Here is a 21,868-nt window from a genome sequence, read left to right on the forward strand (position 1 = left end):
CCGCGCCCAGGATTCGAACCAACAAAATACTGGGCCGCCTGCAGCGGAGCGCGCGAACTTAACCACTCGGCCACGGGGCCAGCCCTGGAACCATTATTTATTTGTACATTAGTCTAGATATCTATACAGAATGTTCATATAGGCAAGCATATTTTTTTCACAAATGGTAGCATAGAGCACAACACATTCTGTACCTTTTATCATTTAATGTTATCTCTTGGATATTGTTTTATCTGTACTTCTTGCTACACCCCTGAGTTCTTGAATTTTCTTTAAAATAGCACAAGAAGTCTTTTCCACTTAAAAAACATTGCCATTCCTTAACATTTAATCAAAGGATTCTTTGTGAAAACCTTATGTCTGTGTCCTTTTTTTATGATAGCTTACCATGTTTTTTTTGAAGTACAAGTTATAATTAATTCTGTTGATCTGTTTAAGTAAGTAAAAGAACTCAACCTTGGTTTTAAAATCTGTTCAACTTTTTGTATTTATTGTCTATAATGCTCTGTGAATTTATATTTTATGACTAAAATATCATTTGTACATAGAAGCCATAGAACTTATTGATTGAATTGTTCGGAAAAGATGGGAATCAAGAATGACTCCCCAGATTTCTGGTATGAACAGTTCAGTAGATGGCGATGCCATTTGTCAAGATGGGGAACATTGGAGATGCAACAGATTTGCGGGATAATGTCATCAATTTAGTTTTGAAATGTTTAGGTATATTTATGAGACATCAAAATGGAGATAGTAAGCATATAGTTGGATAGTCACATTTAGAGTCCAAAAGAGACATATAGGCTAGAGATATAAATTTCAGAATTTTTGAAGACACATGGATAGAAGAAATCTTGTAGGTGAGAAAGTGAGGCGTGAAAAAAGGGCCCATAAATGTGCCATAGAAGGAGCCTCTCGTAAGGAAATTGAGACAGTAGTTAGAGAGGTACTATGAAAACCAGGAACATGTGTAATGAGAACCAAGAGCATAGAGTGTTTCTAGTAGGAATGAATGTCAGATGCTTGTGATTATATGCATCAAAATAGCCGAATGCAATTCTGGTGAATGAAATGTTTTGGGAAAGTTTTTATGTTTCTTTGTCTTATTTGATAAAAGTATCTTCTAATTATACTAAAAATGGTATTTTTTATTATTTTGATATTTACAGGGATATGAAGATTGGTTACGACATAACTCAGATAATGAAGTAAATGGAGCTCCTGTTTATGTTGTTCGAAGTGGTGGCCTTGTAAAAACCAGATCAAAAAACATTCGGGTATACATTTAGTAAATAATAGAAATCAATTATATTTTGGTATCACAAATTCTAATCTGATTATATTTTTGTTAAAAGCTTGCTTTCCTACATTAAAGTATTGTGATAGGCCATTTGTTTAGAACACAATAAAAATAAGGCCTTGCCTTTTAAAATCTATATTCACTTTTCCCCAAAATTCTTCATAGGTGGGTGATATTGTTCGAGTAGCCAAAGATGAAATTTTCCCTGCAGATTTGGTGCTTCTGTCCTCAGATCGACTTGATGGTTCTTGTCACATTACAACTGCCAGTTTAGATGGAGAAACTAACCTGAAGGTTTGTACATGTATATGTTTGAAAGTGTTGCTCTTGGTAAACAGACTGCCTTTGGGTTATAGTGATATTTTCCTTTGGTTAAGGTAATAAAGTTTGACATGATAAAGGAGAAATTTTTTAAATTACTGAGACTTCAAAAAATTAAGTTTTTTAAAAGAAATAATGTTTTTTGTTTATTTCAAGGGTAGCCTCACATGGTTTAGTCAAGTCAAGGTAAAGAAAAATGGAAAGTGTTTTTAGGAAAAATATAATCTTTTAATATTTTGGTGCGCTTTTTTTTTGAGGAAGATTCTCCCCGAGCTAACATATGTGGCCAGTCTTCCTCTTTTTGTATGTAAGCTGCCACCACAGCATGGCCACTGACAGACAGTGGTGTAAGTGCACACCCAGGAACCGAACCTGGGCCACTGAAGCGGAGCACACCAAGCTTAACCACTAGGCCACCAGGGCTGGCCCTTGGTGCTTTTTTAAATAGGGGACACATTTAAATTTTTCTCAGTTTTCAGAGTACAACCAAGGATGAAAATTCACATTTTTTTCCTATTAAATAGCTTATAATAAACTTGGAGCAGTAGTGACTGTTAACACAGACTTAATTTCCTTATCTGCAAATAGCGTCTATAGACAGGTAATCACAGCAGCTCCTTTTACTACTTTTTATTTTATGTTCTTCTTTCTCCTCTCTTCTGCTGTCTAGCTGAGTGATCTCAAGTGCAGAATGCTGTGGTTTCGTCTGTAAAAGAGATTTGAAATAGATCATATCCAGTGTCCCATTTGGATCCTGAAACTATTCAATTTAATCCTTTTTTTTCTTTTTCAGACACATGTGGCAGTTCCAGAAACAGCAGTATTACAAACAGTTGCCAATTTGGACACTCTTGAAGCTGTCATAGAATGTCACCAGCCAGAAGCAGATTTGTACAGGTATGGTGTGATAGCATACTCGTTTTAAATCCTGTTTACAGGGGCTGGCCCCGTGGCCGAGTGGTTAAGTTCGCGCGCTCCGCTGCAGGCGGTCCAGTGTTTCGTTGGTTCGAATCCTGGGCGCGGACATGGCACTGCTCATCAAACCACGCTGAGGCAGCATCCCACATGCCACAACTAGAAGGATCCACAACAAAGAATATACAACTATGTACCGGGGGGCTTTGGGGAGAAAAAGGAAAAAATAAAATCTTAAATCCTGTTTACAGATCCTGTTGTTACAATCGTAAACATACAATGAAATCTTTAGCTAAATAAAGACTTGATTGAGGGGAGGAAGAGGAGATCACTTAAGGGGAAAAAGACTCTAAAAGCAGAGTTTGCCAAAATTCTAAGCCAAAGTATTAATTAAAAAAGCAGTGCTTTTAATCACACCTTCCTTCCCATTACCTTCTACTTCAGTTTGAACTGGCTTTTTAACTGTAATAGTAAATTTTATAGCTGTAATAGTAGTTATAGGAGAAGTAAGATTATTTCCTTAGAAGAAAATAAGCTAATGATGTGTGTGTGTGTGTACTCCATGAAGGCAAGGGCTATGTCGTTGTGTTCACTAGGAACTAACTACTTTTAATATTATAATTTATTAAACACCGTGTAAGTCATCTTTCAGTGATATGCTAATTATTATGGGCTATGGAATGGAAACAACTTTTTATTATTAGAGACTTATATGAGAAACTAAACTCATTTTTACTAAATAGCTGGTCATAGAATGTAAATTATAACCAAATTATAAAAAGTCACCCTCAGCTTCTTGTCATGTTATATATCCTCCTCTGTTCGTTGAAATGTTTCAAAATCTTATCCTTAGTCATTAGCTTTTCTAAATCTCTTACATATCTTTGTTCTGGATCAATATATTTTTAATGGAGTTTTCTCTATGTGATGTTATAAAAATCTTGCATTTTCATCAAAGTCAAATGCAGTATAGAGTTTTCCAATTAACTATAAAAATTTGGAGTCCTATGCTTTAAGAGCATTTAAACTTTAAAATAGATTTAACTGTGAAGAATTTAGAACTTTAAGATTTTTATTGTTTACTGGTCTCAGACGATGAATTACTAAAAAAATTATTAAAAACTAAAAAATGATGCAGCATTAAGCAAGCATAAGAGTAATATGAGATCAAATATGATAAGTGCTTTGGTGGATGATTTTTACGTTTTCTTGGAAAATGGGGCAAAAGTAAAAAAAAAACCTTTTTTTTTTGGAGGAAGATTAGCTCTGAACTAACTGCTGCCAATCCTCCTCTTTTTTCTGAGGAAGACTGGCCCTGAGCTAAGATCCGTGCCCATCTTCCTCTACTTTATATGTGGGACGCCTGCCACAGCATGGCTTGCCAAGCGGTGCCATGTCTGCACCTGGGATCTGAACTGGCGAACCCTGGGCCGCTGAAGCGGAACGTGCGCACTTAACCATTGCGCCACTGGGCCGGCCCCATATTTTGTTTTAAATATAAATGTAACTACTACAGAAGACTTCTGTAATAGAAAGATAACTCATAATTAATTATATCACTACTTTAAAAACTTTATTGCTGTTTTTATTTATTCATTCATTCATCAAATTATCATTGAGCACCTCTGTGCTCATTATGATAGATGATAAATAAGATGAATGAGCTTAGTTTCCATCCTTGAGGATCTCATAACTGTAAAGACATTATATACATAGCATTGTATTTTTTCACTTTACTATATGCTATATAAAAGGGAAATATTTGAAAGCATTTTAAGTTTCCAAGTATGGGGGCTGGCCCCATGGTGCAGCGGTTAAGTTTGCACATTCCGCTTCAGCGGCCTGGGGGTCACCAGTTCAGATCCCGGGTGCGGACATGGCACCGCTTGGCAAGCAATGCTGTGGTAGGCGTCCCACATATAAAGTAGAGGAAGATGGGCACGGATGTTAGCTCAGGGCCAGTCTTCCTCAGCAAAAAGAGGAGGATTGGCAGCAGATGTTAGCTCAGGGCTAATCTTCCTCAAAAAATAAAAAAGGTCCAAGTAGGAGAATACTTAAATGAGTATGTGGTACAGATAGAAGATGAAGTGTATAGATAATAAAAATGATGTTTTCAAAGAATTTAATGACATAGGAACATACTAAAATAAAATAAGATACAGAGTTGTAGCTCTTGTATGATCCCAATTATATACAAAGAAATGTGATAGGTAGTTAAGTAGCAAGATAGAAAAATAGATAGGTCCAGAGAAAAGGAAAATCCTCAGGAAATTACATGTCAGAATGTTAGTAGTTATTTCCTGATGGTAGAATTTCAGCTGCTTTTTAATACCTTTTTTGTTCTCCATACTGTCTAATATTTCTTGAAAGAATATGGATTGCTTTTGTGATGTAAAAAAAACCCTATTTTCTGGGGCCAGCCCCATGGCAGAGTGGGTAAAGTTCTGTGTGTTCCACTTCAGCAGCCAGGGTTCACAGGTTCAGATCCTGACATAGATCTAATCCACTCATCAGCCATGCTGTGGAGTCATCCCACATACAAAATAGAGGAAGATTGGCATAGATGTTAGCTCAGGGCATATCTTCCTCACCAAAAAAACTAAAAAATAAAAATAAAACAGCACCACACTGGTAAAAAAAAAAAAGAGTATTTTCCATCTTACTGCGTAGTATTCTTAATGATCATTTTCAGTTGCTGCATAATAGTCCTAAATGAATGTCCCAGAACCTAACCATTCCCTAATCTTTCAATACCCAACTCTCCCATTGTTTTGCTGTTACAAATATTACATAGCGCCTTATTATAAAGAAGTTCACCAATTCAAAATCCAGTGGTTGGCTAGTTCATCACTCCCTCCTCTTTGATACAGTTACTTCACTTGGCTTCAGGATGCTCCACTATCTTGGTTTTCCTCGTACTTCACTAGGCCCTCCTTCTCAATCTGTTTTGCTGATTTCTCCTCTTCTCCCCGACTGCTTGATGTTAGAGTGCCCCAGGACTGTCCTTGGTCCTCTTCCCTTCTCTGCCTGTATGTTTTGCTTTCAACCTTTGGAGATCTCATCTGAGCTGATGGCTTTAAAGACCATCTACATGTTGATGACTCCCAGATTATATCTCCATCCCAGACTTCTTTCTCATATTCCAGACTCTTATGTCTAACTTTCTGTTCCACAGTTTCACTTGGATATTTAGTAGGAATCTCAAATTAATCATGTTGGAAACTGAACTCCTCATTTTCCCTCCAAAACTCTTTCAGTTAACGGCCTTTCCCATCTCAGTTGATGACAGTTCATCCTTCCAGTTGTTCAGGCCAAAAACCTTGGGGTCAGCCATGACTCCCCACAGCTCCTCTCTGCTCACCTCCTCTCACCACATCTCATCCCAGTCCATCGGTTTACTTTCAAAATACATTCAAAATCTGACCATCTTTCACCAATTTCACTGCTACTAATTTGGTCAACCCAGCATCATCTGCCTGGATTACTGCTGTCAAAGGCATCCTTACTGGTTTTTCTGCTTTCCCTGCTTTCTCCTGCAGTCTTTTCTCACAAAAGCAGCCAGAGTGATCCTTTTTAATGTAAGTCAGATCATTTCATTCCTCTGCTCAAGCCCTGCACTGGCGTTTCCATCTCACTGCAAGTCAGAACCCCTGTCTTTATAATAATCTATATGACCTTACTAATTACCCCCACCCTCAGCCTTTCTCTGGCCGTACTTCTGACCCTGCTCCCTCTTGCTCATCTTCCAGCTACAATGGCCTCGTTATTTTCCCTTGAGCATGCCATATCCACTCCCACCTTTTCACTAGCTGTTCCTTGTCTAACTCCTTTTCCACCTTCTAGTCTTTGCTTAAATCACCTCCTCAGTGCGGCCTACTTTGAATATTTAATACTGCAACCTAATCCTTCTTACCCCGTTCATAACACATAGTACCTTCTAGTAGATTATGTAATTTACTTATTATGTTTATTGCTTATTATCTCTCTCTCTAACTAAAATTGTAAACTCAAGGGCAGGAATCTTTATGTGTTTTGTTCACTGCTGTATCTCAAGCACCTAAAATGGATCTGGCATATAAGAGGCATTTCTATATATTTGTTGACAGTTGAAAGAATAAATATCTTTATATACTTAATTTGTGCACTTAAGTTTTCCCTTTTATTAAGTTACTTCACTATGATATATGCCAGCAAGATTTGTGTCACTTTACTATTGAATTGAAGTACCTAAAACAGTACCAGGCATGTAGTAGACACTCAATAAATATCCATTGAATGGATGGATGAATGATAGAGTTCCAAATTATTACTTGATCAAAAGATGTGTGAACATTTTTATTGTCCATTCATTCATCAGTTATTGAGTGCGTCCAGGAACTGAGGCATAGTGCTAGACACTGAGAATACAACAGTGAAGAAACAATGGTAGCTGCTGCCTCCTGCAGTGTATAATCTAGTACTAGATTCTTCCTTAAGAACAGACAGAGCTGCAGACGTGGAATTATTGGATTAAAGCCCCAATAGAATTTGGCCTTTAAAAACATACTGACACATTACTTTACAAAAGCATTAGGTGAATTTTTATTGACATGAGCAAAGTGTAATTTTATGAGATTTTTGTTGTTTCAAAACTTAAGTTTTATGGTTTTAAAAGTTTTGCTAATTTTGTAGATAATAGTTTTAAAATGCTACTTTTGATTTATTTTTTGTTAGAACTGCTAAGCGTTTTTCTATGTTTGTTTATTAATTTCTCCCCTTTGGACATTGTCAATTTCTTCCCAATTACCTGTTTATTAATTAGGGTTACATTGTTCCTTTTTAAAGAACTTTAATAGCTTATTGAGAGAGGCTAGAGTATGAAAAGAAATGGTTTCTGCCAAACCACTGGGAGAAATAAAAACGAGGAGAGCCTTTTGTTTAGGAGCAGCCTCCAGCAGGCGCCTCTTTCACAGTACTCACCATTTCCTCTTTCCTTGGCTCCTTTGCTCCTTTAGTTCTTTCTTTCTATTCTTTTCACCTCTTTATTTTTTAGATTCTGACTCAGCACTTCCACTTCTAAGAATTTTTTCTAATGAAATTCTACTCTGAGGAATTATCTTAATGAAAATAGGAAAAGATATATACACAAGGTTGTTTAGGGCTACATTGTTTAGACTGTCCACAAGTTGGAAAAAACCTAAACTTTCATCAGGAGTGAATTATTTAAATAAATTATGCAGTAACCCCCAAATGCAGTTCTATGTGTGGTCATTAAAAGTAATGATATAGGCCTATGTTTTTGACAGGACGTGTTAAGAGTGGGCAGTTGCCAACAGTACTTATAGTGTGATCCTATTTTTGTTTTTAACATATATGTATATTTATCTCTATGCGCATGGAAAAAAACCTCCTGGATAACGTACCCCAAATTACTAGGTGTTTATATTTGAGTAGTGGCATTACCAGTGATTATTTTCCTTTTGGTGTCTTTTTATATTGTCTGAATCAGTTTATAAAATGTATCTGTTTGAGTGTGTGTAGTCTTTATAATCAGAAAAGAGAATAATAAAGCTGTTTCCTCTTTGAAACAAATCAAAGTGTGGGTTGGAGAAAGGACTAAGGAAAGTGCAAGATGAGTTAATTCAGCATGGAACTGGTGTGAACAGATATCAGAGTGCCTTAGAATCAAGGCTAACAGGACAGATAAAATGAAGGAAAGCAGATCTTTTGTTGGAATTCAGCTCAGGAAATTCTAAAGACTGATCACACATCGTCTGTGAAAGATGCCTAGGGAGACACCAGCTGAATTGGTTCTTTGAACCTAAATCCAAAGTTGAGACTGGAACCAGGGCTAGGTAAAATTCCATTAACTGGAGGTAATAAAAAAAAAAAACTTCTCCCTGATATGGGGAGCTGAAGGAAGTAAAAGTAAGAGATTAGCAAGAAACAATGAAGCTAAAGTCTACAAGGGATAAATCACCTATGACCTGGAAACAGGAGGAATGATAGGGGACTTTTGGAAAGGAATGCTTAATATTTCTTTGCCCAGTTAAATGATTAACGTGAAGCTGTGTCTAGAATTTGCTTCAACTCAGAATTTACTTGCCACTGTAGTAGAAAGTAATTGTACACATGAATTAACTCTATCCTATGGAGCTGTGGTGGTAGTGGAAGTTGGTGCTGAAAGGCCAGGCTATGAAAGTCCACTGTGATAAAAGGCCACTCATTCTAGATTTCAGGCAACCAAAAGTTAAAGAAGCTCTGGATTTCACCAATAGGTTTTTGCTTACTGCTGTCTCCCCACCACTTAACTCACACATAGCAGTTGCTCAGTGAATATTTGTTGGATGAATGAATGCATGAATGAGTGAATGAATGATTCTGGTCACAGGAGGCTTTATTTAGTAAACTGTGATGAAATGTGTAGAGCATTCATTGTTAGCTACATAATGTATGCATCTTTGTGTAGCAATTAGAAATTCTCATGTGAACAAACTAATAGTAATATATAAATTTTGCATTGCTGTTTTGAAAACATTTTTTCACTCATTACCTCATTCAGAGCTGGAGTGGACATGGCAAGAATGTTAAATATTTTAAAGCTTGGTGACTGATAAGTATTTACTTTTGTAATTTCTAATATAAATATTGGACCATTGGTATCTTCAAAAAGTTGGTTTCTTTTCATGTATAAGAATAGTGCCAAAGCTACGTAAAATTTCTGCCCATTGATGTCATAAGTAATATATCATTGTTTTTTTTGTAACATGGTGAATTCTTTGATAGATTCATGGGACGGATGATAATAACTCAAAGAATGGAAGAAATTGTAAGGTAAGAATAAATTTGCATTACCCAATTACTTTTAAGTGAGAATTGTTTGGAGGAGGGACTAAAATCAAGTTAAAGGGAGATTAGGTAAGTAAGCAGCATATGATGCAAAAGGGTTAATTTAAAGCATTTAGTATTTTATCTTCTGGTAATTTGCAGTAGCAGCAAGTGAGGATGAAACAAATCCCATGAAATGATATCAAAATAATTTAGTAAGATTATTTGTGTACTTGTATTTCTTTTCCCAGTGATATTAGGTAGTTACATAAGAGAAAACATAGCCATTCTTATTCACATCCTTACACTTTTAAACCCACCACACTTAAAGTCTGGAATAAAAAAGCGTATTTTATATAATGTTTAGCAAGTATAAATGTTATGGTCTTCTTCATTTCAGAATCATTCAGCACAAACTATAGTATTTAATGTCCAATCCAGAACCTCTTATTTACTCTTCTGATTCACTTTTTGTTTGGCTGGTTGTTTTGGTTTGTATTTCCTCAATATTCAGGTTAATTTCTGGCACCTACATGAAAGAAGGCTTTGAGTTATTTCAAAGGTTCGCTGATAGAGTGAGATTACATTGTTACTCATGACCACAAAGCTGAATTTAGAATAAATCTTGGAATCAGTCCTTGAACTTCTAATCAAATTAGCATTCTTTTTTGGAGACATGTTCAGTTTATACTGGTTGCATGAAATGTCACTGACATAAAGAGTTACCATTTGTTTAATGAAATTTTCAAGGCAAGCCACCAAAAACATGCATCAGCACTGATTCACATTTTTAATAAACGTTAACATAGGAACACAGTCAATAAGCTCTGTAACAAGGTGTTTGTAAGTGTAGGACCCTTGCTGAATAACTGTGACTGGATTTTATTTTGATTTCTATAGCGACGTAGTAGAATACATGTGTGGATACATAGTCTTAACTGCGTTAAGATGTTATGGCTGGTAAAGGAAAAGATCAATTATGTTACCTCAGGCCCTAGAATGGTTGATAAAAATGAGCTGTGTTCTTTTCTCAAGCAACCTGAGTGAAATGATGAATTGTCTTTTAATTTGAAGCTTTCTATCATTATGTCCCAATTTTGTATGCCAATGTGAGCTCAAGGTTTTTCTGTTCACTGTTGGAACCAACACCAAGTGAAAAAGAGCTATTTTATGACTCGTCAATAATTGGTTTTGGAATATCTGTGGAGTGTACTCCAAATATGACTATCTACTAAAACCATACTTGTTAACCTCATTGAATTTTTTAGAGTCTTTGGGTTTGCAGACATCTTCAGAATTGGTTCAGATTCTCTTTGATTTGGATAACTGTGTATGTATGTTTCAGAAAAACATAAGGAATATCGACAAAATTAAGGCTTTTTTACTTATCCATAACAGAGTCTTATCGTTTTGCTATCACTAAGAAAATACAATTTCCTTTCTAGTTATTCCTTCTCGTTTTATATCTCCTTAATGGAGAGAAATTCAAACACCAAGAAGACCCGTGCTCCAAGAAGTATGCAATGCAAGTAGTCAAGTTTTAGTGTTGATCTAGAAAAAGTACTAACTCACTTACTACATTATGTTTTATAATCCAGTGTAATTTTAATTGTGCAGACTCATGCATTTATACACAAATCATACTGTAACTTATGTTTACATTGCATTTTAATTTTGAATTTTCCCTTTGAAAACTGTTGATTAATTTTACTCAAAATTTCATCTTCTGTTAAACATTTTAAACTCATTGCTTATTAATCTTTCATTTTGCTGTGTTTTATGTTTAAAAATTTTGAAACTGGTGGCTTTGTGAGTTTGTGTACAGGCATAATCTTATTTGTGAGCCACTGATCTTAAAGTGACTGAAATGCTAAAGCAGATATTTGTTGTTATGGTAACTAACCTCATGATTGACCTAGGCAGCTTTAAGTAGCTGAGATTTGGGGTTTATATGAAAGCAGTCTTGTAACAATAGCTCAAGTACCGTCTGCTGAAGATGCCATTTTAGAATGTAATTGAATTTTTAATATCTTCAATGCTTTTGGTTATTTTTTTCCTCTAGACCTCTGGGGCCAGAGAGTCTCTTGCTTCGTGGAGCCAGACTGAAAAACACAAAAGAAATTTTTGGTTTGTATACATTGGAAATTTTTAATTATGGATTCATATTGATGCTGTATATGAAGTATATTTTAAAGAATAGCATTTGTGGTCTTTTGGTTGGATAATTTACTACTTAGTTAAATGTTGTCTGTGATAATTTTCTTACAAAGATTGTATTAATATAATTTTGTATTGTATTTTTTCTTGTTAATCCCTATTTTTGAGTAATGAGCTAGAACCTTGCTCTTTCGTTTTCTTTGTGAGTACTTATGAAACTAAACTGAGTGTTAAGAAGATAATTCTGGCACTTCTATTAATGGTGGATAAGAACCAATATAATCTAGCATCCTGGGTGCAATAAGCCATCTGTATAATTCCATTATGATTATTCTTAGCTTGGATTAATAAAACTGCTGACTCATTCAATTATCCATTCATTTGTTCCACAAATTCCTAGTGACCTATGACTATATACGAGGTATTGTTGGGACATATACTGACTGAATCAAAAGGATAAATACATAGTGCTCCCGCGTTGAAGATACAAGTTAATTCACTATGCTCTGAGTCAACTCTAGGGAAATTGTAAAGTTGATGATAGCCTTTAGCTGTCAACTAGCTCCTCCCATTTCAGGAATGGCCCTCCATATAGTAGCCAGCTTATGTTATTCACTGAATATTTATAGCTTTTGAGGTCCTCTTCCTCATTCTCTTCTTTCCTATTACCTGTACTATCTCTTATCTCTCAGTATTCTCTCTGATAAAGAAATCCATGTACTTTAAAAAACGGAAAATAACAAATGTTGGCGAGGATGTGGAGAAATTGGAATCCTCATATGTTGCTGGGTGGGAGAGTAAAATCTCGCAGCCTTTGTGGAAAACGCTTTGGCAGTTCCTCAATAAGTTAAATGTAGAATTACCTTAGAGACCCAGCAATTAGAGGATATATCCTGGATATATACTCAAAAGAATTGAAAATAACTGTTTAAGCAAAGACTTGGACAAGAATGTTCATAGCAGCACTATTCATAGTAGCTAAGGGATATAAACTGCCCAGATGTCCATCAACTAATGAATGCATAAACAAAATGAAGACTATTCATATAATGGAATATTATTCACTCATAAAAAATGACGTACTGGTGCATGCTACAACATGGATAAACCTTGAAACATTATGCTCAGTGAAGGAAACCAAACACAGAAGACCATACATATATTGTATGATTCCATTTATTTGAAATACCCAAAATAGGCAAATTCATAGAGAGAAAGTAGATTAGTGGTTCCCAGGGGCCGGGGAGTGGTGGGGAATGGGGAATGGTTGCTTAATGGGTACAAGATTTTCTTTAGGGGTGATGAAAATGTTCTCAAGTTAGATGGTGAGGATGGTTGCACAACATTGTGAATGTACTAAGTGCCACTAAATTGTACACTTTATAATGATAAATTGCATGTTATATATTATTTTACCACAATTTAAAAAAGAAAACCATAATAATGTTCTGACGGCAGAAGCCAGAGAAAACCTCCAGAGCTTTTAGATCCTTTCATGTAAGCCTATATTTTAACACACCTCTCTAACAGTAACAGCTTTCACACTCGTAAAAGAAAATGTGTATTTGAATGCCTTTAGACGGGTCTGCTGTTATTTGCCTCAGCAGCACCACTCTCTGTTGTATCATTCTGGATGATTTCTTGCATTTCCATAATTTCAATGCCCTTTGTCATTTGAGTTATAATCCCTGCCTTTAAGGAATTTTTTTTTCCTGAGGAAAATGAGGCCTGAGCTAACATCTGTGCCAATCTTCTGTTTTTTTGCCTGAGGAAGATTAGCCCTGAGCCAACATGTGTGCCAGTCTTCCTCCACTTTTATGTGGCTCACCACCACAGCATGGCTGAGGAGTGATGTAGGTCTGCTCCTGGGATCCAAACCCAAGAACCCAGGCTGCCAAAGTGGAGCGCACCGAACTTAACCACTATGCCATAGGGCTGGCCCCAGGGAATAATTCTAATGGTGAAAGTTCCAGGACAAATCCTTAGGAAGAGGGCACGATGAACCCTACACTGCTTCTCAAATCTTAGTATTTAGGGATGGGCATGAACATTTTTTGATCATTTGTCTTTTTCTAGGCATTTTACTAATTTGTCAGACAAGCCTCACAACAATTCTATGAGGTATTCTTTTTCCCATTTAAAGATGGGGAAATTGAGACGCAGAGAGATTAAATAACTTGCCCAAGGATGCAGAACTAATAACTAGCATTCAAACCAAGGTCTAATTCCAAAGTTTTTGTTTATAAGGCTGGTCTTGCCTAATTTCATTCACTCCCCAGTTTAATTCCCGTTATTACTGTCATTTTCACTCATCTCAAAGTTATTCACATAGGCACAAATTTTAAAAACAGCACTTTCCTTGTGTTTACTTCATTTACTCTAACAGATTTCCATACTGTCTCTTCAGTACTTATGAAATTATGTCTAGACTCCAGATTATGACTTTCAGGACCTTTCAAACTCTGACTTCCATCCATTGTTCCAACCTAACAAAAGTACTATTCCATTTCTCTTTTTGTTAACATTGTTTGCTCTATCTCTAATGGCCTTTCCTGCCACCTTTATCTTTCCAAATCCTTTTCCTCCATCAATCCCAACTCAAATAATATCTGTTTCATTCAGCTGTCTCAGTTATAACTGAAGAACAGAACCACCATGCCTTCCATCCAGCAGCTTGAGTGATTGCAGTTCCCCCAAACTGGACTTGGAAAGCCTTTTAAACACTCTGAAAAGACTTAAAGGAAAGCCAAGTCCTAACAACTGTCAGATAATACATTTTCTTAGATGCTTTCATGCTAGTGAGTACACTTCTCTTGTGAAACATCCTAGAGGATTTTTTAAAAAGACTTTTTTTTGCAGGTGTTGCTGTCTACACTGGAATGGAAACTAAGATGGCATTAAATTACAAGAGCAAGTCACAGAAACGATCTGCAGTGGAAAAGTAAGAAAACTGTCTATTTCCATTTATTTACACATAAATATGACTATGGATGTGTATATTATTTTGGTTTTGTTAAATTAAACTTCATCAAAATTAAAAATGTCTGCACTTCAAGAGACATTGTTAGAAAGATGAAAAGATAAGCCACAGACCATGAGAAAATATTTGCAAAGCACATAGTTTGTAAAGGACTTGTATCCAGAATAGCCAATCTCACCACTTCTTTTCAACATTATCCTAGAAGCCTTATCAGTTCCGCAAGACAAAGAAATAAAGGCATAAATATTAGAAAGTAAGACATAAAATTGTCCCTACTTGAGGACGCATGATTTTTCACATAGACAGTCATAAGCATTCAACAAAAAAAACTATTAGAACTAATAAGTGAGTTTAGCAAGATCTCAAAATACAAGGCTGGGGGACTGGCTGGGTGACTGAGTGGTTAAGTTCGTGCACTCCACTTCAGCAGCCTGGGGTTCGCCAGTTGGGATCCTGGGTGCAGACGTGGCACTGCTCATCAAGCCATGCTGTGGCAGCATCCCACATAGAAGAACTAGAAGGACTTACAGCTAGGATATACAACTTTGTACTGGGGCTTTGGGGAGAAAAAAAAAAGAAAGAAAAAAAGAGGAAGATTGACAACAGATGTTAGCTCAGGGCCAATCTTTGTCACCAAAAAAAAAAGCATATCTTAAAAAAAAAGAGGAGGTCAAAAATAATCATTTTTATGTTTATATACTATAAGCATTTTGAACAGTAACTTAACTATAGTAAGTAGGTTTGTAATCTTACGTATTGGTTCTTTTATGGCTAGTAAATAGATTCTATTGAATGATCATTTCTTAACAGACTGTGTCCTTTAAATAGCTACCATAATATCTTACATATTTTTCTATCTTATTTAATTCCAGTATTAATTTCCAAGCAAATGAATATAATAACATGTAATTGGTATGTTTTACATTCTCTTTTTCTCATTTCAGGTCAATGAACACATTTTTGATCATTTATCTCATAATCCTTATTGCTGAAGCCATCATCAGTACTATCTTGAAATATACATGGCAAGCTGAAGAAAAATGGGATGAACCTTGGTATAACCAAAAAACAGAACATCAAAGAAATAGTAGTAAGGTATTTTATGGTGTTCTTGACTCCTGTAAAGGAAACTTTATTCTTTGGCACAGTTATTGCTTTGGTACTGACTTCTGATAGGAATGACTACTTTGATTTCCTTAAACAATTACTACTGAAAGGTGACAGAAGGACACTGCAAACGAAGAGTAGCCAGCACGTTTGTAGTGTTATATGCCTTTAGCATGTTAGGGTGTAAGTACTTATATTCCATATGGCATGACTTGAATAGTTACAAGAGATCACAAAAATTTAAATCGTTTCCATTGGCATTCCATTTCAGTACTACAAGTTCAATTTTTTATTCCATTTACTGTATGTTATAAGTGAATTAAAGAGTAGGTTGATTTATTTTCAATTCTGTCAGTGTAATTCAAGGAGTCTTCCTGTCCGTCTATTAATGGTATGAAGTAGTAATACAAATTATGTCATATAAAGTTTTAAACTGATTAAATATGGACTACCAAGAGAATTTAACCTGCAATTTTGGTAAATAGTTCTTCTCCAAATTTCACTTTAAAAATACAAATATTGGAGACAAATTTGAATCTCGAGACCATAAAACAGATAATCATAGGAACATATTTTCAGTATCACTCACAATTAGTTATTTTACCTTTCACAGAGTGTGTGTTAGAATGTGGTACTTCTATGCCATTGAAGTAATAAATTAAGTAATTTGAATTTAACCTTTTCTTTTTTCACTTTGTTCAAGATTCTAATGAGCAACAAAACAATCAAAGGAAATGTGTTAATAAGATAGTTCAATAAGTGAATTTCAGTGTAGTTGATTGTCTGTTTAGACATGAAACTTTCTGATAATTTTCTTCAGTAATACTGAAGAAATTCTCATATATTTTCTCTTATCAAAAAAATTTCTTTTTGTAGATTCTGAGATTTATTTCAGACTTCCTTGCTTTTTTGGTACTCTACAATTTCATCATTCCAATTTCATTATACGTGACAGTAGAAATGCAGAAATTTCTTGGATCGTTTTTTATTGGCTGGGATCTTGATCTCTATCATGAAGAATCAGATCAGAAAGCACAAGTCAATACTTCTGATCTGAATGAAGAGCTTGGACAGGTAAAAATGATGTTTTGTTTTTCTAATTTGTTGTTTTTGTCAAAACAGTACTTACACAAAGACTAATAAAACAGAAAATATTATGAGGCTCATACCAAAAGACAGCCCTACTTTGCTGCACACCTAATTCCTGTTTTCCATTTTTAAGTCTTAAGCCATTTCTTCCATTATTTAACACTATATTTTTATATAATATTCTTTCTTGATTTTTAAATTTTAGACATTATTTACTATGGAATGTAAAGATATAACTCTTACACACTACTTCCACACACATACCCAGACACATGCATACTCACTTTACCTCTCCATAGCCCCCCAATATTGTTATATCATAATTTGGGATTTAATATATATTCATTTATTGACATTATTATGACTGTTTTAGTATTGCTCACTAATTGCTAGTTCTTTATATGTGCCCTGTAATACTATAATTACATTTTCTTTTTTATATATTTGTTTCTCCTAGAGTTAATTGCTCTGTTTTTCATTTGCTTAATTTCCATATACTACATACAAGTCTCTGACAAATATATGAAACATCTGTGTACATATGCAAACACATCAGGTGATCTAGGATTTCTTTCCTCTCTTTCTCTCTATTTCTCTCTTTTTCTTTTTCTTTGGCAGCAGTTTTTTTGGAGCCTTTTATCTTCCTGCTTCAATTTGGACTTCTTTCTGGGCCTGCTTCTAAGCTGTCACCCTGGACTTCCCTTTACCATTACCCTGGGATTTGCCTCTCTCCTGTTTTGAATCTCTGGTCTCTTGGATCCCATGTCTTCCCACCTGTGGCTTATTCTCTCATTTTGGTGGAACACGTATAATAATAATAATAATTTTTCATCCTGAAGAAGGATGCGTGAGAGGAAAATATTTTGAGACTTTCGATATCTGAGAATATCTTTATTTCTTTTTTGACACTTGATTAATAATTTAGTTGGGTAATGCATCCCAGGTTGGAAATTATTTTCCTCACAATTCCAAAAGCATTTCTCTGTTTTTTTCTAGCTTCCAATGTTGCTGTTGAGAAATCCAGTGCCGTTCTGATTCCCTGTTCTTTATGCATGATCTGTTGTTTAATCTCTGGAAGTGTTTAGGATCTTTATGCAATAATTCTGAAATCTCATGATGATGTATCCTGCTGTGAGTCCTTTTTTTTTTTCATTGAGCAGTGTACTCTGTGACCCTTTCAGTCTGGAAACACACTGAGCTCTTTCAATCTGGTAACACATGTCCTTCAGTTCTAGGAATTTTTCTTGTGTTAATTCTTTGATAACATCTTTTTATGTTTTGTGGGGTTTTTAAAAATTTATTATTTGGATGTCAGGGTGTTTATCTGGATTCTCTAATTCTCTTACTTTGATTTTCAATTTTCATTTACTCATTTGTTTTTATAATCTTTCTGGGAGAATTCATCAACTTTATCTTTTCACTTACCTTTTGATTTCTTTTATTTCTTTTGTAATATTTTTAATTTCTAATATTCCAGTATACCTGAATAGTCTTCTTTTGACTGCATCTTATTCCTGTTTTGTGAATATAATTTATTCTTTCACCTCTCTGAGAAGACTAATTCTAGTCTATTTAAAGCCTTCTGCTCCCTGCATTTTCTGTGTTTGCTCCCAGTGTCTTTTTCAGTACAGTCAGTTCTGCTGTAATGTGACATGCATTCCTGAAAGTCACTGCGCTATGCAGAATTGCTCAGCAAAAGTCACAGGGCTGGGGCCAGCCCCATGGCATGCTGGTTGGGTCCAGTGCGCTTTGCTTCACTGGCCCAGGTTCACAGGTTCGGATCTCGGTGCATAGCTACACCACTCATTAAGCCATGTCATGGTGGTGACCCACATACAAAATGGAGGAAAATTGGCACAGATATTAGCTCAAAGCTAATCTTCCTCAAGCAAAAAAAGAGGAAGATTGGCAATGGATATTAGCTCAAAGCTAATCTTCCTCACCAAAAACAAACACAAAACAAAAAACCACAGGGCTTATGGGAAAATAGGACTGGGGTACAACTAAAACTTTGTCAGTAACACATTTAAAATAAAAAGATAGGAACCCAATAAAAACAGCACTTGCTAAATTGTTAAGAAATACATAAATACTACAATAAATATGGCACTTTATCTTGAAAAAGACCTGAGGTTTACTTTTGGAAGTGGGTATCAGAAATATTTCAACTTAAGTGTTATTGTGAAGTATTGGAAGAAAGGTTATCTGAAAATAGAAGGAAAGTTGTAACGCCAGATGTGGATGGGTGTGGCTCATAACACACATGATGACCTGAGATAACCAGTAACTGTTTGAATTTTGTACATTTCATGTATTCCTACACAGCTTAGGTGCAATTTTCTGCATTCACTTTGTGTTTCTGACAGACAAAAATGTGCATAACCAAACGCAAAGTCACATTATGCTCACATTGTTCCCTTACATATTGATAAAGTGCTTTATAATAAATTTGTGTTTTCAAGACAATGTTAGAGCAGAACTGACTGTAATTTGTTTTAGACTCTACCTTTCGAGGAGAGGGTGATCCTCAAATGAATGCTAATCTTCAGGGTTTTTTAAAAGTTTAAAAGTTTTCCCTAGAAAAGCCTGGCAGCCCAGCTGTTTTTTGGGGTATCCCAAAATATCAGTATTGGTCTTTCCTCAGTTTCCCCAGAGAGAAGCACTGAAATTAGTATTTTTGCTGCTTGTGATTGTTGCAGTCGTCAAGTAGAAATCTTCCTATTTTTAGTGCACTGCCTCATCTCTTTTCCAAAAGCTGCCCCATGCCTGTTTTCAGCTTTTCGCAGAGTTCAGATTCTCTCCGGTTCAACCTCCAGGGAATAAACCTTCCAGTTGTTGCTCCAGTGAGTGCAGGGCGGTCTCAAGTTTGCAAGTTATGAAGAGATTTCAGGATTCAGACAGCTCCTAATACCTCCACCTTCAGCCTCATCCTGTACTCTCACATTCAGTGGTAGCTGGCATATCTGCCTCCTGACAGTTTCTGGGAAAAGATTTCCCCCAGTGCTTAGGTTTCGTATTCTAAGTCCTACTAAGTCACTTACCGCTCATTCATCTCCTTTTCATCTTCCAAATTCATCAAGTCTCCCGTCTCATGTTGCGTCTTCTGCCATTCTCTTTGGGGGTTTTTTATTCCTTTACTCTTATTTTGGTGAAATTTCAAGCGGAACAGAGAGAATTACATTTGTTCAGCCTGCCGGTTTTAACCGGAAGTTTATCCATTTATTTTTAGTAGCATTTAGGAAGCTTTAATAATTTATGCTAAATATTAATTTATGTCACATTTCCTTAATTTTGTATCACATATTCAAGACCTAAAAACATAGCCTGTTTTTCCTGCTTTGCTGAACATATTTTTTTCCATTTTTTCTTTCCTTTCACCTTTTCTATCCCAATTTTCTCCTCCTCCATTTTCCTTCGTGATAGAATATCATTTTTCTAGAAGCTCACGCTGTGTATGCATACCTATATCTGCTCCCTTTTTAAGAAACTTTAAGTGATAACTTTCTTTAATTTCTAATTCATCTCAGCCTCTCTTTTTACTTTTTTTTTCTTTTTGGTGAGGAAGATTGACCTTGAGCTGACATCTGTGTCAATCTTCCTCTATTTTTTATGTGGGACACCACCACAGCATGGCTTGATGAGCAGCATGCAGATCCACACCCAGGATCTGAACCTGCGAACCGTGGGCCACCAAAGCAGAGCACGTGAACTTAGCCACTACACCACTGGGCCAGCCCCTCTTTTAGCTTTTAAGCCTACCAGTACTTCATATATGTTTATTGCCTCTATTCCTATTCTATTTTTATGTTTATGAAGTCTACTTTATTTCACACTCTCCTATGTCCTTTCATTTCCTCACTATTCAAGAAACTACTCTTATGAAGGTGTACAGTGATCTCTTTATCACCAGAATTAAAAAATTAAACTTGTTGATTTTATATTTTTTTAAATCAATGTTAATCTATTTTATTCGTCCCTTTCATCTAATCTTAATTCTGTAGAATCCTCCATGACTGATAGGTCTGTCTCTATTCTAATCAACTTTTGGAGTGTTATTTCTGTTTGACCACTCGTATATTTATCATAGTAATGTTTTTATACCTCATTCTCATTATTCTTCCTGATCTAAAAGTTTTTTATTGCATAGGTAAGTGACATCTCTCTAAAGAGATGTCACTTGAAATTAGAATTCAACATTTTCTGTAGATACTGGGCAACCTTTAGCATAACATAGCGAAGATAAAGTATTTTATCTTTTATTTCTAGTTTGACCATTTGCTAGCTCTTTGACTGGATAAGTTGCTTAACTTTACTCTTAGTTTTCTCTTCTCTAAAGTATACATACTATTAGTACCTATCCTGGAGTTATTGAGAGGATTAAATGAGTTAGAACACTTAGCGGTGCTTGGAATGTAGTGAGTGCTGCACAGTCATTGGATTTTGTTATTATTACTTTACATAGCAGAATTCCTGTGTCTCAGATGTTGTATTTTTCTTGAATATTCTCAAGAATATGAACTTTAAAGTACAGTCTCTCACTTATCTTTATTATCTTGGTCAAAACAATTTTTTTCCAACTTTACCTCCCTTTTTTGTGTATTGATCTTTTTACTCTGTAATCTTGCTGAACTTACGTATTAGTTCTAGTGGTTTTTTAGTGGATTCCTTAGGATTTTCTGTATACATGGTCATGTTATCTACAGATGGAGATAGTTTTATCTCTTCTTTTTCAATCTTAATACCTTTTATTTTTTTCTTATCTAATTACCCCAGCTAGAACCTTCAGTACAGTGTTGAATAAAAGTGGCAAGAGCAGACAGCTTTGTCTTATTCCTGAACTTAGGGATTCAGGAAGCATTCAGTCTTTCTCCGTTAAGTATGATTCTAGCTATGGGTTCTTTGTAGATACATTTTGTCAGGTTGAGGAAGTACCCTTCTATCCCTAATTTGTTAAATGTTTTTATCATGAAAGGGTTTAGATTTTGTTAGATGCTCTTTCTACATCTATCAAGATGTTCATTTTATTAATAGAATAAAAGACAAGTACCATTTTATTAATATGTTGGGTTTCATTGATTTGTATATGTTGATCCAATCTTGCATTTCAGGGATAAATTCTACATGTTTATGGTATATAATCCGTTTTATATGTTTCTGGGTTTGGTTTTTGTCTATTTTCGTAGGGGGTGTTG

The 21,868-nt window shown here is 35.4% G+C and overlaps 1 protein-coding gene across 19 annotated transcripts in view; it reads left to right on the forward strand.

The window, feature by feature from the left end:
* Positions 1-21,868, forward strand: part of ATP11B (ATPase phospholipid transporting 11B (putative)) — a 110,900-nt gene that overhangs the window by 31,253 nt on the left and 57,779 nt on the right. For 8 of the 19 annotated variants that reach the window (XR_011529361.1, XR_011529359.1, XR_011529360.1 and 5 more), the window contains 8 exons: positions 1,170-1,277; positions 1,466-1,594; positions 2,415-2,518; positions 9,302-9,349; positions 11,406-11,470; positions 14,360-14,441; positions 15,425-15,575; positions 16,464-16,661. Coding sequence is in view for 11 of the 19 variants with exons in the window: in XM_070583215.1 (XP_070439316.1) it covers positions 1,170-1,277; positions 1,466-1,594; positions 2,415-2,518; positions 9,302-9,349; positions 11,406-11,470; positions 14,360-14,441; positions 15,425-15,575; positions 16,464-16,661 (885 nt within the window). In the remaining 8 variants the exon portion in view is untranslated. Of the gene's footprint in view, positions 1-1,169; positions 1,278-1,465; positions 1,595-2,414; positions 2,519-9,301; positions 9,350-10,788; positions 10,869-11,405; positions 11,471-14,359; positions 14,442-15,424; positions 15,576-16,463; positions 16,662-21,868 lie in introns of all 19 variants that reach the window. The other 11 variants (XR_011529363.1, XR_011529362.1, XR_011529364.1 and 8 more) reach the window with 2 other exon arrangements.

Source organism: Equus przewalskii, chromosome 18 (assembly GCF_037783145.1).
Source record: "Equus przewalskii isolate Varuska chromosome 18, EquPr2, whole genome shotgun sequence".
NCBI lineage: Eukaryota > Metazoa > Chordata > Mammalia > Perissodactyla > Equidae > Equus > Equus przewalskii.